This window comes from Orussus abietinus, unplaced genomic scaffold, assembly GCF_000612105.2.
Source record: "Orussus abietinus isolate OABI.00-Male unplaced genomic scaffold, Oabi_2.0 scaffold26, whole genome shotgun sequence".
Lineage (NCBI taxonomy): Eukaryota > Metazoa > Arthropoda > Insecta > Hymenoptera > Orussidae > Orussus > Orussus abietinus.
This window is the reverse complement of record NW_019395989.1, coordinates 1,225,645-1,240,330: the sequence shown is the minus strand read 5'-3', so window position 1 is coordinate 1,240,330 and position 14,686 is coordinate 1,225,645. Positions and strand designations below refer to the sequence as shown.

At 42.4% G+C, this 14,686-nt stretch overlaps 3 protein-coding genes across 5 annotated transcripts; 1 reads left to right on the top strand and 2 right to left on the bottom strand.

Annotated features, from left to right (window-relative positions):
* Positions 1–98: 98 nt before the first annotated feature.
* LOC105694483 (translation initiation factor eIF-2B subunit epsilon) lies at positions 99–2,242 on the bottom strand. Its single transcript, XM_012415184.2, has 2 exons — positions 1,492–2,242; positions 99–1,415 (listed from the first exon to the last, which is right to left on the bottom strand). The coding sequence occupies exons 1-2, from the start codon at positions 2,194–2,196 to the stop codon at positions 177–179; spliced, it is 1,944 nt and encodes a 647-aa protein (XP_012270607.1). The 5' UTR covers positions 2,197–2,242; the 3' UTR covers positions 99–176.
* A 4,550-nt stretch (positions 2,243–6,792) lies between these two features.
* LOC105697313 (exonuclease 1) lies at positions 6,793–10,311 on the top strand. Its single transcript, XM_012420529.2, has 9 exons — positions 6,793–7,207; positions 7,281–7,400; positions 7,474–7,735; positions 7,814–8,029; positions 8,101–8,388; positions 8,479–8,680; positions 8,819–9,606; positions 9,672–9,778; positions 9,863–10,311. The coding sequence occupies exons 1-9, from the start codon at positions 7,047–7,049 to the stop codon at positions 9,879–9,881; spliced, it is 2,163 nt and encodes a 720-aa protein (XP_012275952.1). The 5' UTR covers positions 6,793–7,046; the 3' UTR covers positions 9,882–10,311.
* Positions 10,312–10,494: 183 nt separating this feature from the next.
* LOC105697316 (trophoblast glycoprotein) lies at positions 10,495–14,384 on the bottom strand. Of its 3 annotated transcripts, XM_012420530.2 has the most exons (7): positions 14,324–14,384; positions 13,859–14,114; positions 13,186–13,312; positions 12,376–12,634; positions 11,950–12,266; positions 11,370–11,740; positions 10,495–11,297 (listed from the first exon to the last, which is right to left on the bottom strand). In XM_012420530.2, exons 2-7 carry the CDS (start codon positions 13,908–13,910, stop codon positions 11,053–11,055), a joined length of 1,371 nt encoding a protein of 456 aa, XP_012275953.1. In that variant the 5' UTR covers positions 13,911–14,114; positions 14,324–14,384; the 3' UTR covers positions 10,495–11,052. The 3 variants fall into 3 exon arrangements, with proteins under 3 accessions (XP_012275953.1, XP_012275954.1, XP_012275955.1); XM_012420531.2 differs by having other exon boundaries at positions 13,186–13,355; positions 13,859–14,378; XM_012420532.2 differs by lacking the exons at positions 13,859–14,114; positions 14,324–14,384 and adding an exon at positions 13,666–13,824 and having other exon boundaries at positions 13,186–13,355.
* Between the last annotated feature and the right edge of the window lie 302 nt (positions 14,385–14,686).

The following is a 14,686-nucleotide window of genomic DNA, read 5'->3' as shown; positions in this document are numbered from 1 at the left end:
AAATTATATCTTGAAACCGATACGATAACAGCAGGAAGAAATTAAGATGGGGAGTTATTGGGTCTGCCACGAATGCCTGAATTAGTACACTACATAACTTTTTTTTAAAAAGTATAATCATTATTTTACATGTGTACATACAGACATCTTACAAAGTTCAAAGAGAATATAGAAACTCAGTCATCTTCGGACGAGTCTTCTTCGGCTTCTTGAAGCCACTTAATGAAGGGCTGGACAGCCTTTCGCACTGTGCTTGCTGCCTCAGCATTTTCATCATCTTCTTGTTCGTACCACTCCAGGATTTTTTCTTCAGATAAAACGTCGTACTCGTAAAAAACATGCAACAAATTCTTTAAGAAAGAAAGTAGCTCCTCGGTAGTACTTGCCACTTCTTCCAAAGCTTGTAAACAAATTTCTTGTGCATTCTCTGTTTTAATATAATTAACAATAATTGGTTTGAAATATGTAACTAAAGCACGCAATGTTTTCTGGTAATTAACGGTGTTCAAGGTGGTCTTCGTTTCTGATAAGTAATAGAAAGGTAAACTCAGAATAGCTTTGACTACGTTGTATGTAACTTCTCGAATGCCAACATTATATGCATATCTAGAGGAGTTGATCTCTAAAATCAAGTTCTCACAATTTAATTTATCTTGATACCCACGTAGGAGACTGTCGATAACTTCTGTCAAGAACATATTTGTATCATCTGGTATGGGAGAGTTTGGTAATGAATCATTGTCAACGGATGATTCATCTAACTCTGTTGAATTGTCGTCACACTCTTTAGAGTCATCATAGTTAAAGTACAGCATTGCACTATTGGATTCAATATCTTCTTCAAACATATTTTTCTCAATCATATTAGCATTCTCACATTCAAAAATCATTTTTGTGCATGATCTTTTTGCTGCTATATGAATACCAGGTGATAAAATGCAAGTTTCAAGGATAACATTAGTATCTAAAGTACAATTTGGAAATAGTATACTATTTTTTATAGTGCAGTTATCCCCAATGGTTACATTTGACAAGATGTATGAATTTTCGACATTTACATTACGTCCTAGAGAGCAATTGTCTCCGATGATAGTCCTTGTTAGAATGGCATTTTCTCCTAGTATACTCATTGGGCCAACTAGAGAATCACGTCGAAGGATACATCCCTTAGCAAGAGTGGCACTGCGATGTTTATACGTGCTTCTTGATGTATGAACGAAATTTCTTAAGCAGTGAAATGTATCCGGAACGAGAGGGTAACACAACCTCCGTAAAATGTCACAGTTAAGGATATGGTAAGTTTTCCAGGACGTAATGGGAAGAGCATACTCTTCCGAGCTTAAGCGCTCTGAGTAAATTCGGGTATCTAAAATCTCCTCATTCATCAATACACCTCGTATAAAATCCTCCATAGTCTGAAAGTAATATTAAAACATTTATAATATTGTAAAATTAAATTAAACAGGATATATTACTTGCATGTGGAATTACCTGAAAGTCAAAGTTATCCGAAAATAAAGGCAGAACTGATGGAGAGCATAAATAAACATGCGAATCCAAAAAATTTGTATTAATTTCAATTCGTTCATGTCCTAAAAACCACTCCAGTTCTAGAGGAAACTTCCTCTCCTCGTTTCCTAACTTTTTATAAAATAAAACCTGAGTACTAGAGCCATCCGTAACGACTAGGTTTGTTTCTTCTTTCAGAGAGTGTACGTTTGTCGAACCAATATCACGAAGAATCATTGTCATAGCTGCTCCCTTATCCTTTACGACTTTAGAACGGTGGATATCTAAAAGGTTCTTTAAATTAGCATTAGTAAATGCATCTCCTCGAATTAATACAAAGTCTCCGCGGACCCATCCTTTTGCATCAATGTCTCGAAGAGCATCTCCAAGTGACTGACATCCGTCAGAGAGAATTAATGATATATTAATATCTTTATGGTTCTTTTCATGTATGTATTGCTTAATGGAATCAATGTGATTACTGCAGTAAAGATATAGGCAATGTATTCTTGAACTAATTAAAGTTTCAATTAAATAATCTAGCAGTGGTACATTTACTACTGGTAGTAAAATACTTGATAATATGTTCTGTCCGGGTGATAGATTAGTCGTAAAATCGTCAGCGAGAACAACTGCTTGCAAGACATCTTTCTTCCCCAATTTTGCACCCACGACTTTTTGCGACATCTTTAACGATGTTTAACGATAACCACAGAAAAAAAACACTATTTAATAAATACCAGAGATGAGCTGGGAGATTGCTCACGGGCAGGATCGTGCGATCGCATCCTGTGCTGTCCTCTGGTTTCGTACGTTAGCTTTCACCGTTTTTTGCCCCCAAGGGCGGCGCAACGAATTTCTGATAGGAGCTTGCGCACTCACGATGGCGCTACCATCTACCAGTCGCCGTTGGTGGCTCACGTACTCGTGATGGTAATACCATGCGGCAGTTGACGGTGGTGGCTTACCTACGCTTACCGACACTGCTCGCTTTTGATGGTAAGGGAAGAACACTCGTGACGCTCCATTTGACTTTATCTACTTATCTACCACTATTAAATACATTGTTGCCTCGAAGTCGACGTGATGCGGAGCTTTCGGGAGTGCGTCGGTGTCGCGTACGGAACTCTCATGCAGCGAATCTGCGTGAGTACGATCGGTCCTAGTAATCTTCGCGGGTCCCAACCAGCCAAACGCCAAGCTACGGGTCGAGATGTTGAGTATATGTGCGTTCCGCGCTACACTCGACGAGTATGCGTGAGAGTCGAATACTGCGAAAAATCCTCCCGAGGCTTATCTAACTGCGGATATAAGCCGAGTCGTTTCGCGTATGATTTTTATATTTCCCTACTAGCGTTATCGAGCGGTTTTCGACAGTTTTCGAACGTTTTTTGACCGTTTTCGAATGTTTTCGAGCGTTTTAACAGCGTTTTCGAGCGTTATCGAGCATTTGTCAAGCGTTTTCGAGCGTTTTCGCGCGTTTTTAAAATAGAGGCCCGTAGAGTCCCGTAGAGTCCCGTAGAGTATGCGTGAGACGCGAAAACTGCGAAAAATCCTCCCGAGGTTTACCTAATTGCGGATATAAGTCGAGTCATTTCGCTCATGATTTTTACATTTCCCTACTAGCGTTATCGAGCGTTTTTAGGCGTTTCTAGAGCGTTTTTGAACGTTATCGAGCGTTATTGAGCGCTTTTCGAGCGTTTTTGAGCGTTTCTCAATCATTTTCAGAGCGTTTTCGAGCGTTTTTGAACGTTTCTCGATCATTTTCAGAGCGTTTCAACCGTTTTCAAGTGTTTTTAGAGTGTTTTCGAACGTTATCGAACGTTTTTCGACCGTTGTCGAGCGTTATCGATCATTTGCGCGCAATTTCAAATGTTTTCGAGCCTTACAGAAGGCCGTACAGTGATGTTGCGTGTTGTTAAGTGCAGTAGAGTGCCGGCGAGTTGCTGGAGCGTGCCGGAGAGTTGCGGGAGTGTACCGGAGAGTGCCAGAGAGTTGCTGGAGAGTGCCGGAGAGTGCCGGAGAGTTGGCGCAGAGTGCCGGAGAGTGCTGGAGAGTGTCGGAGAGTGCCGGAGAGTTGCCGGAGAGTGGCCGCAGAGTGTCGAAGACTACCGGAGAGTGCCGGAGAGTTGCCGCAGAGTGCCGGAGAGTGCTGGAGAGTGTCGGAGAGTGACGGAGAGTTGCCGGAGAGTGCCGGAGAGTGCCGGAGAGTTGCTGGAAAGTGCCGGAGAGTGCCGTAGAGGTACCGGAGTGTGCCGGAGAGTGCCGGAGAGTGCCGGAGACTGCCGGATAGTTGCCAGAGACTGCCGGAGAGTTGCCGCAGACTGTTGTAGAGTGCCGGAGAGTGCCGGAGAGTTGGCGCAGAGTGCCAGAGAGTGCCGGAAAGTTGCCGCAGAGTGCCGGAGAGTAGCCGCAAAGTGTCGGAGACTGCCGGAGACTGCCGGAGAGTTGCCGCAGAGTGCCGGAGAGTGCCGGAGAGTGCCGGAGGGTGTCGCAGTGTGCCGCAGAGTGCCGGAGAGTGCCGGAGAGTGCCGCAGAGTGCTGAAGAGTGCCCAAGAGTGCCGGAAAGTGCCGGAGAGTTGCTGGAGAGTGCCGGAGAGGGCCGGAGAGTGCCGGAGAGTGCCGGAAAGTTGCCGGAGAGTGCCGGAGAGTGCCGGAGATTTGCCGCAGAGTGCTAGAGAGTGCCGGAGAGTTACCGCAGAGTGCCGGAGANCCGTACAGTCCCGTACAGTCCCGTATAGTTCCGCAGAGTTCCGTAGAGTGCCCGTAGAGTCCCGTAGACTGCCCGTAGAGTCCCGTAGAATCCCGTAGAGTGCCCGTAGAGTGCCATAGAGTGCCCGTAGAGTGCCCGTAGAGTCCCGTAGAGTCCCGTAGAGTCCCGTAGAGTGCCCGTAGAGTCCCGTAGACTGCCCGCAGAGTCCTGTAGAATCCCATAGAGTCCCGTAGAGTTCCGTAGAGTCCCGGAGAGTCCCGTAGAGTCCCATAGAGTGCCCGTAGAGTCCCATAGAGTGCCCGTAGAGTGCCCGTAGAGTCCCGTAGAGTTCCCAGAGAGTCCCGTAGAGTGCCCGTAAAGTCCCGTAGTGTCCCGTAGACTCCCGCAGAGTCCCGTGGAATCCCGTAGAGTCCCGTAGAGTGCTCGTAGAGACCCGTAGAGTGCTATAGAGTCCCGTAGAGTGCCCTAGAGTTCACTACAGTTCCCTAGAGTTCACTACAGTTACCTAGAGTTCACTACAGTTCCCTGGAGTACCCTAGAGTGCGTATCTACCCTAGGTTACGTGACTCCCGTGAATCCGGACAAATTGCGTGAAGTCGTCGCGTGAAGTCGCGTGAAGTCTTGTGAAGTCGTGTGAAGACGCGGGAAGTCGTAGGAGCACTCTACGGGCACTCTACGGAACTCTATGGGACACTACTGGCACATTATGGGCACTCTACGGGACTCTACGGGACTCTCCGGGACTCTGCGGGACTCTGCGGGACTCTACGGGACTCTACGGGGACTCTACGGGACTCTGCGGGACTCTACGGGACTCTACGAGCACTCTACGGGACTCTGCGGGACTCTACGGGACTCTACGGGACTCTACGGGACTCTACGGGACTCTACGGGACTCTACGGGACTCTACGGTACGCTGCGGGACTCTACGGGACTCTGCGGGACGCTGCGGGCACTCTACGGGACTCTACGGGACTCTCCGGGACTCTGCGGGACTCTGCGGGACTCTGCGGGACTCTACGGGACTCTACGAGCACTCTACGGGATTCTGCCGGACTCTACGGGACTCTACGGGACTCTACGGGACTCTACGGGACTCTACGGGACTCTACGGGACCCTACGGAACTCTACAGGACTCTACGGGACTCTCCGGGACTCTGCGGGACTCTACGGGACTCTACGGGACTCTACGGGACTCTACGGGACTCTACGGGACTCTACGGGACTCTACGGGACTCTACGGGTCTCTACGGGACTCCACGGGACTCTACGAGACTCCACGGGACTCTCCGGGAGTCTACGCCGGGACTCTCCGGGACTCTACGAGACTCTGCGGGACTCTACGGGACTCTACGGGACTCTACGGGACTCTACGGGACTCCACGGGACTCTCCGGGACTCTACTAGCACTCTACGGGACTCTACGGGACTCTACGGGACTCTGGACTCTGCGGGACTCTCCGGGACTCTCCGGGACTCTACGGGACTCTTCTGCACTTAACAACACTCAACGGCACTGTACGGCCTGCGATAAGGCTCGGTAAGATTTGAAAATGCGCGAAAACTTTCAAAAACACTCGAAAACGATTGAAAAATGCTCGGTAACGCTTAAAACGGTCGAAAAACGGTCGAAAAACCCTCGATAACCCTCGAATACGCTCGAAAACGCTCGAAAAACGCTCGAAAATGCTTGAAAACTCTCGAAAAACGCTCGATAATGCTCGAAAACACTCGAAAACGCTCGAAAAACGTGTGAAAATGCTCGAAAACGATCGAAAGCACTAGAATATCACTCGATATCACTCGAAAACGTTCTGAAAATGCGTAAAAACGCTCGAAAACGCTCTGGAAATGATTGAGAAATGCTCGAAAACTTTCGAATACTATCGAAAAACGCTCGATAACTCTAGTAGGGAAATGTAAAAATTATACGCAAAATGACTCGGCTTATATCCGCAGTTAGGTAAGCCTCGGGAGGATTTTTCGCAGTATTCGACTCTCACGCATACTCGTCGAGTGTAGCGCCGAACGCACATATACTCAACATCTCGACCCGTAGCTTGGCGCTTGGCTGGTTGTGACGCGCGAAGATTTCTAGGAGCGATCGCACTCATGCAGATTCGCTGGATGAGAGTTCCGTATGCGACACCGACGCGTGCCCCAAAACTCCGCATCACGTCGACGCGCCACGAGGTTCTTCCCTTACCATAAAAAGCGAACAGTGTTGGTAAGCGTAGGTAAGCCACCACCGTCAACTACCGTATGGTATTACCATCACGAGTCCGTGAGCTGCCAACGGCGACTGGTAGATGGTACCGCCATCGCGAGTGCGCGAGCTCCTATCAGAAATTCGTTGCACCGCCCTTGGGGGCAAAAAACGGTGAAAACTAACGTACGAAATCAGAGTTCCGCACAGGTATCTACCACACGATCCTGCCCGTGAGCAATCTCCCAACTCATCTCTGGAAATATATGGATTTTAGAATCCTTACCTGTTCTAGTTGGCAGCATTTGCTATAGGTCACTTTAAGTTGCACAGAATACCACTCCTTAAATTGAAGTACTCTATGCCATGTGACGAGCGCCAAAGTTTGCAATATGGCCCAACGGCGTCGTGTCCATTTGCGCGATTTATTGAAATAATATTATTAAACAGTAAACTGACTGTTATGCATTTGTGATAAAAACTCTTCACCGAAAGATGAGCAATCTTTTGTGAGAGTGTATTTTGTACAGTTTATATAATAGTGTATATGATAGCCTATATAATAACGGACGATCAGGAAACTCAATTTCCACCTTTGTGAGCTTTCCTTTTAAACATGGGTATTACCGGCTTGATTCCTTTTTTAGAGAAATCCTCCAAGCGAGGAAATATCTCTCAATTTTCTGGTGGATCTGTTGCTATTGATACATATTGTTGGCTACACAAAGGTGCTTTCTTCTGTGCCGATAAACTCATAATGGGTCAACACACGGATGCGTAAGAATAATCTCACTGTTCTAAATATCCATCAGTTGGAAGATTGATAATAATTGTTGTGGTTTCTTTTTAGACACATTAAGTATTGTATGAAGTTTATAGACATGTTGCTTGCAAATAAAATCAAACCAATCTTGGTTTTTGACGGGCGGCATTTACCTGCCAAAGCAAAAACAGAAACAAAGAGAAGAGAGTAAGTTTGATGAGTATAATAACTCTAATTATATGTTAGACATCGTGTATATGTAATAGCTCTTAATCTGTAGATTACGACAAGTAAATCGACAAAGAGCAGCCGAGTTAATGAAAATGGGACAAATTGCAGAAGGAAGAAACTTATTAAGGAGGTCCCTTGATATTACTCATGAGATGGCTTTAAATCTGATTAAAGAATGTCAAAAAAGAAATATAGATTGCATTGTAGCTCCATATGAAGCTGATGCTCAATTGGCATATTTAAATACTTCTGGTATTGTTGATGTTGTTATTACCGAAGACAGTGATTTAACATTATTTGGCTGTAAAAAGGTAATGGAGTTTTAATCGTAACTTTTTACCAATTTTACTTCACCGTCCATTTATCTTATGTGTATTTAATTGTTTTAGATATTTTTTAAAATGGATGTAAATGGTAATGGCGTTCTAGTTGAACAGAACCGGCTTCATTTAGCAATGGGTTTACGTGTGGAGCACTTCGATATGGATAAATTTCGTCACATGTGTATATTATCTGGGTGTGATTATTTAGCATCATTGCCAGGTATTGGACTCAGCAAAGCATGCAAGTTCATTGTTAAAAATACAGATTCTGATATATGCAGGGTTAGTATACATTTTTACATGTAAATAAGTACATTGTGTTAATGTCATATCAGCTTATAAACATTTTTTAGGCTCTTACACGGTTAGCATCGCATCTTAATATGAAGTCTTTGAATGTCTCTGAAGAGTATCGAGATGCATTTATACTAGCTGTTATTACGTTTAAGCATCAGTTGGTATTTTGTCCTTTACAAAGAAAACAAGTACGTTTAAATCCACCTCCTTCACACATTACCAAGGAGCAATTGCATTACGCTGGTGATTTATTACCTGAGGATGTTGCATGGCAAATCGCACTTGGCAACTGTGATCCCTTTACATTGAAGAAACTTCATAACTTTGATCCAGATAATGTACAGGTAATTAATTGATACATTGCAATTTATATATTTATTCAAAGTAAGGAAAACTGAAGTCATAGCCTTTATCATGATTGATATATTTTCCAGAATACACAAAAAATTAACCCATGGAAAGAAAATAATGTAACGAATCATACAAGTATTTGGAGCAAAGATTACAAATTAAAATCACAGGAGATTACCATGACAGAATCTACAACAGTATGGCCTAACACGTTTGCTCGAAAAATGACTCTAGAAACTAAAAGCCTAAAAATGGCAGTTACCCCAAGAAAACGTAATTACCAAGGTATGCACATTTTTATTTTTATGTTTTATAATTGGATTATGACAGTTTAACAACATTTAATTCAAGAGTACTCACGTGTTTCAAAATAGTTTTCCCAAAGCAGTGTTACATCAGTAATATGTAATATTTGTTTTTTAGAATTCCAAGAATTATCTAAAGAAGATCTTTTAAAAATGTATAGCTATAATGATTCAAATACTGATACAAATTCAACTGAAACAAGTAAAAGCCCAAGTGCTACCTTACAATCTCCTCCTGAAGAAAAAATAATTTTATCACCTGTATTAAGTACTCGCCACAATCCATTTTCTGTTAAAAAACAGTTTAATGAAACATCTCCCGAATTAATATGTAAAGAGCAAAGACGAATGAAATCCAGACGCTTATTACGATTCAAACCTACTGTGATAGATGAAACTGCTGTGCCGCAAAGTAAATTTTTTGCAAAACTTTCTGAAATCAAAGATATTGACAACGTAGACAATTCACTTACATTGTGTAACAGCTTCGAGAATATCATTCATGGAAGTGACGATTCAAAAGAAAATGATAATATGGAATCTGATATCACAAATGCAGAAATAAATACTAAGATGACTCCTGCAGATAAGCGAATTAGAAACAATGAAGCTAATGCCTACTGCAGTCAAGAATCGTATAGTAATAGCAATAGCGAACCAGAATCACCTCTCCCAACAGATTCCGATAATTTTACCATGACAAATACACTCCACACGAGTATTGACATAACAAGTGTTATTGAAGAAAAAACGTCAAGAGAACCTAGTCCATGTTCAGAGGTAGAACATGCATTACAAAGTACCCATAGATATACTTTACGTAGTAGTTTTTTCAAATGGACAAATACAAAAACTGGGACACCAAATAGTGTTTCAAAAGCCAAAGTGGTGAAACCTAATTCTAAGGTTTGTTTATTTTTATTAATAAAATTAAAGTACATCTGCTCAATATAATGTACAATTATTTTTAGCGAGTTTCGAACAATGATAAGCTAGGCAAAAAGGCACCTCTCAAGAGGAGTGTTTCCTTGGAACAGGGTCAACAAGGTCTTCTAAGTATGTATGGCTTCCAAAAAAAGTAAGTTTATTTTATCTCTACTTTTAGTCATGTATTATTCTATAGCAGAGATTGGATGAAAAATTGTATTTGTTCTTATTTCAGGACAGCCTTAAAACATTAATAAGTGAAATATATAAGACTAGCGCGATTTTTATATCGTTGCAGGCAACTATGATCAGTAGTTTTATTCTGGATCCTTATACAGGCGTTACTATTTTTTTACATTGTTTGTATATACTACGCAAAATATGTGCTTTTTCAAGCGTATCATTTTTTGAATCTATCAAAAAATATTGAAGATTCTATAAAGAGCTTCTTTCACCGCAATTTAAGTTACTACCCGTCAGGTAAACTATTATTTGTAAACTTTTTGTAAAAGTATATGATCATGTGACATATGTCACCTTGGACTATGAGACTTGTCTCGTATAATTGTGGATGAATTTTTTTTGTATAAAAAGTAGCAAAATGAAAACAGTTCAATTGTAATATTACCCCTTTACAATTCTATCAGTAGTAAATTCTCAAAATAAAAAATAACTGAAGACTTACCGCACCGATCTAATCTTTATACATGTTACAACTGGTACATACATTATAAGCGTTATTAAATCAACTTTAACAAGCACTATGAAATAATCCAATATTTGTATCTGGATAACTTAGGCATTTAAGCATAATCCTCTTTTTAACGCTCAATACTCTGAGATAGTATTTCATTCACAGATCCCAAATTTTGTTGCGTACGAGACTGTTTATATTTCTCGAACTGTACACAATTGAAATATAACTATGCTTACGATAGTAGTAGATTTATTTTAAAGAAAATTAATTGCACATTTACGGTACAATACGATGCATAATGTTGCTGCAATGTTATGTTTATATGAAAAGTTATTAATTTGGATAAGTCTAAAATTATTAAAAAATATCCCCTACGTATTACACGTTCTTCTAGTCATATATTCATAATTAAATAATTATGTCCAATTTGCAAATATGTTACAAATCTAGATCATACAAACCCGTTATCAAACTATTTAGCACAGTCTAACCGTATTAAAGGTGTCTGATCAATTCGATTCGAGTTATTACAAAATTACACATTTTTTGCTATAAAAATAACATGTTTCTCCGACTCGTCATTCCACGCTAGGACTCATTCCTACTGGCAACTGAAAAATGTCTTCATAAAAGTAAAAATAGCATAATAATTAAGCGGTAGAAAAATCTCGTTTCCTACCTATCTAAACACCTCCGGTTTTCATAAATTAAGAATGACTGAAAAGCAATTAAACGTCTATCTCGCGCGTATCACTCGTCGTTATGGAAGTATATCGAACCCTTCTGCTAACGGAATCGATCACGGGGTCAAGTCTTTTCCGAACGGCAGTTCTTTGAAGATATATCAGGGCGCAAATAAGAGCGACTAGGATCGTAATTAACAGATAAACTGCAGCTTTTGTTCCTCGATAGCTCGATGCTTTCAGCTTGGTTATGCAGCCTTTGATAGTGTGAAACTCCTGAACACTTCCGTCTATTGAAGTGCAAATAATATTGAGCAATATCTTCACGTTGATCAGTTTAAATGTAAGGTCGGCATACTTACTTTGATAGCATCGTAGCAAATCCTTATTGCGAACGAATATTTTAGTTCGTTTCATCCACTCCAAGAAGGGATTCAGCTTACAAGTACACTCGAACGGATTGCCAGAAAAATCCACCGTCACAGATTGATTGTGTTTTGCAAAAGTGTCCAGAGTGTGCAAATCTCGCTCAATGACTGTCGAGAATTTATTTCGTTGGAGGTCCAAAAATCTCAGCTTGTGAAGGCAGGACAGATTGAAATGCAACTTAGTTAGAGCATTGTCTCCGAGGTGGAGGTCCAAGAGATTAGGAAGATCGCAGAATACATTCGAATCCCGAAACTCCGATATGTTATTTTGCTCTAAGTGCAGCTTAATCAGCTGAGTAAGATTGCTGAAAATATAGCAACATAGGGTGAAATGTATTAAACCAAAATACATGTTGAAATTCATACTGGTTTCTAACTCAGTGATTTAAACGAGATTTTGTTAGAGAGTAGAGCCACTGGAAGGTACTAAAAATAAATGTTCAATATTTTCTGATACTCTGCAGGGGTAAAATAAAAATATATAATATATTAAGCGGTTTTACCGACTCCTTACCTATTTACAAAGATATCGTGGAGAGTAGCAGCTAGATCCTGCGGTGATCCAGTGTCAAAAGCGTGTGTCAAGTGAAGTTCCAGGAGAGATACAAAATTTGAAAATATCCTAGGGTGGCTTCTTTCGGGATCCATTGTAAGTCTATTATAGTTGAGGATCAATCGTTCTACGCGTTGCACGTGGTGGTACGACTTTCCGTGAATCTCGCGGATTTTATTGCTGGACATGTCTATGACCCGCAATTCTGGAAGCGAATCCAAAGTGCCAAAAACGTTCCAAGGCAGCACATCAAGAGAATTGCCGGTGAATATGAGGACCTTAAAACCAACAAAATGATTAGCATGTAGCCAGGAGCGACATTGACAAAATCTGCTTATCATCTTAGAACTCATATTTATATTTAAATGTACCATTGGAATAACATACTTGCGTGTTATTAGGCAAATGGGACAACGGTTTGGTGTTGTAAAATCCAGAATTCGTACAGTTCACCACGTGCTGATGGTGTCCATCGTAACAAGTCGTGTAGCAAAGGCAACGATCTTGGAAAGCAGGTCCACAATTCAATCTCGCCGTTTCATTTGTCTCCAGACTATGCCAATTCGGATTATTGCAGTTATTCGGCACTTGGGCAAAGCAAGACAGTACCAAGGCGCATATTGAAAAAATTAATTTCATCTTGAATCTAAAGATCAAAGAAAACCATGTATCACCTCTAAGCTCACCGTTAATATTCCTTCAATCAAGTATATACGTACTGAGAGCCCTGTACAATTAACAGTTGTTTCTCATTCATTCACTGCACGCATTTAATTTCCTATAAATTTCCTTCCTTTGCGAAATACCACATTGAAATCATTCATAACTTTTTATTTAACCACTGACTCGTAAATAAATTCGAAGCGAACGAAAACTATGAAGTTCGGATACAATTTTTCCGTATTTTCTTACGCGCGCGTACAGATTGGGACTATTCTAAGTGCTTGTTCCTTTCTATAAAAGCAGCGCCGGCATCTCAGCGACATCCGAAACCCTCATTTCTTTTTCCTTTTCTCGAAGCTGCCGTGCCACGGCGAGCATTCAGAAAAAGAAATAGAAGAGAAAATAGAACGGTTCCTTCGTCGCTTTATGCTCCCCGTAATTTCCATTTCATTGTACAGCCCACATACACGCGTACGAGTCGCGGAATTCACGAGTTTAAAAAATCTTCCCAAGCACTGCAGCACGATTACTCACGCAGAAAATAAACCACTCCGACTCCAATTCCTTGAAAATACCGGCTCGATTTTTGTCGACTCAGCGAGCACCCGAAGCAACGATATTTCCCATGGGATAAAATCCGTAATCGGCTCTGGGCTCCTTCCTGCGTACGTAAATATAAATCACTCCATCCCCAAATAACTTCCCTAAAACATGGGGAAAATTCCTAGATGATCCACAATTTTCGCCTCGTATCATAAGCTTTACCTCGAGCATAGAACAATTCAAATAGACATTAACTCTACGAGTACCAAATGAAAAAAAAAAATGTCATATAATAAATTTACAGCTACCATTGTAAACGCAACTAAACCCAAATTATATGTACAACATAAGCCTATTTAATACCGTAGACCGATAACACGTCCAGTTGCCGGGCAGAAGATCATAAAATCAGTTAACTATTTGAGAATATCAATGTACCGTTAATCACGTCATCGACGCTATAACAATTACCGTTACATGGCGTTAAGATGAACCGTGGCCACGATCGATTTACTAATTTCTAATGAATCACCCATCAGCTGGAGACTCGTATTTGAAGATCATTCGCAAGATCACGGCCACGTGCAATCTGCCCTCCACTGGGCAGCAACCCGCCTTAAATTACCTTGTCCTTCCGTCATTAAAATCGCCCTCAATAACTTACTCGCATCAACTAGACCATTTTCCCCGGGGCAGCAGCGTGCCTTACGTCGCATTCAGGGATTTCCTCCAAGCGGTACATTCCCGTGGTAAAAATAACGATGTCACCCGCGTTACTCGTGCCGAATACCGGAGCTCGGATCAGCAAGAAATCTCTCCAAGGCGCGAGGCTCTTGCCAACCGGTGAGGCTTAAAACGCGTTTCCTTGGCCCTGTGGTCCGACTTCTGGGTCCGGCTTCGGTCTTACCGCACTCGAAGTCCTAAAAAAAGTCGACTGGGTTTAAGAACGAGCGCGGGACTGTCACCGTGACGCGGTCGCGTCGCCGAGCGCGCGTCGTCGAGAGGGCCGCGCCGAAGACGACGCGACCGCGAGAAAAAGGACACGCGGATGCGCATAGACCGGGCGGACGATTGATCCAGGCCGAGCGAAATCTTTCGTAGGATCTAACGAGTCGATTTTAGCGAATACCGGGTCCCTTTGCGGGCTGCGGCGCGTTTTCTGTCACGGTGAGACACGCCGCGACGCAACGGCATTGCGCTATATGGCCGCCGCGGCCTCAGCGCCAGGCGCACCTGTGGCACCCCACCCTGGACCCAAATTTCCTTTCTCCTCCAATCCACCTCCACCGAGCCTCGGTTCCTTAGTCATCTCTGCTTTTATTTCTATGAAGGTGTGCGCTTCGAACGTGCATTTCAACAAGGTAGACGAAGGTGTGCGCGGGCCCGCGCCCTTGTGGCTCGGACCCGCGTCAGCCTACCTGTTGCGTTCGAGTTCATTCATGCCAAATGCGGACTAATCCGAGAATCCGTGCAGTTTTGAGGGGAGAATGAG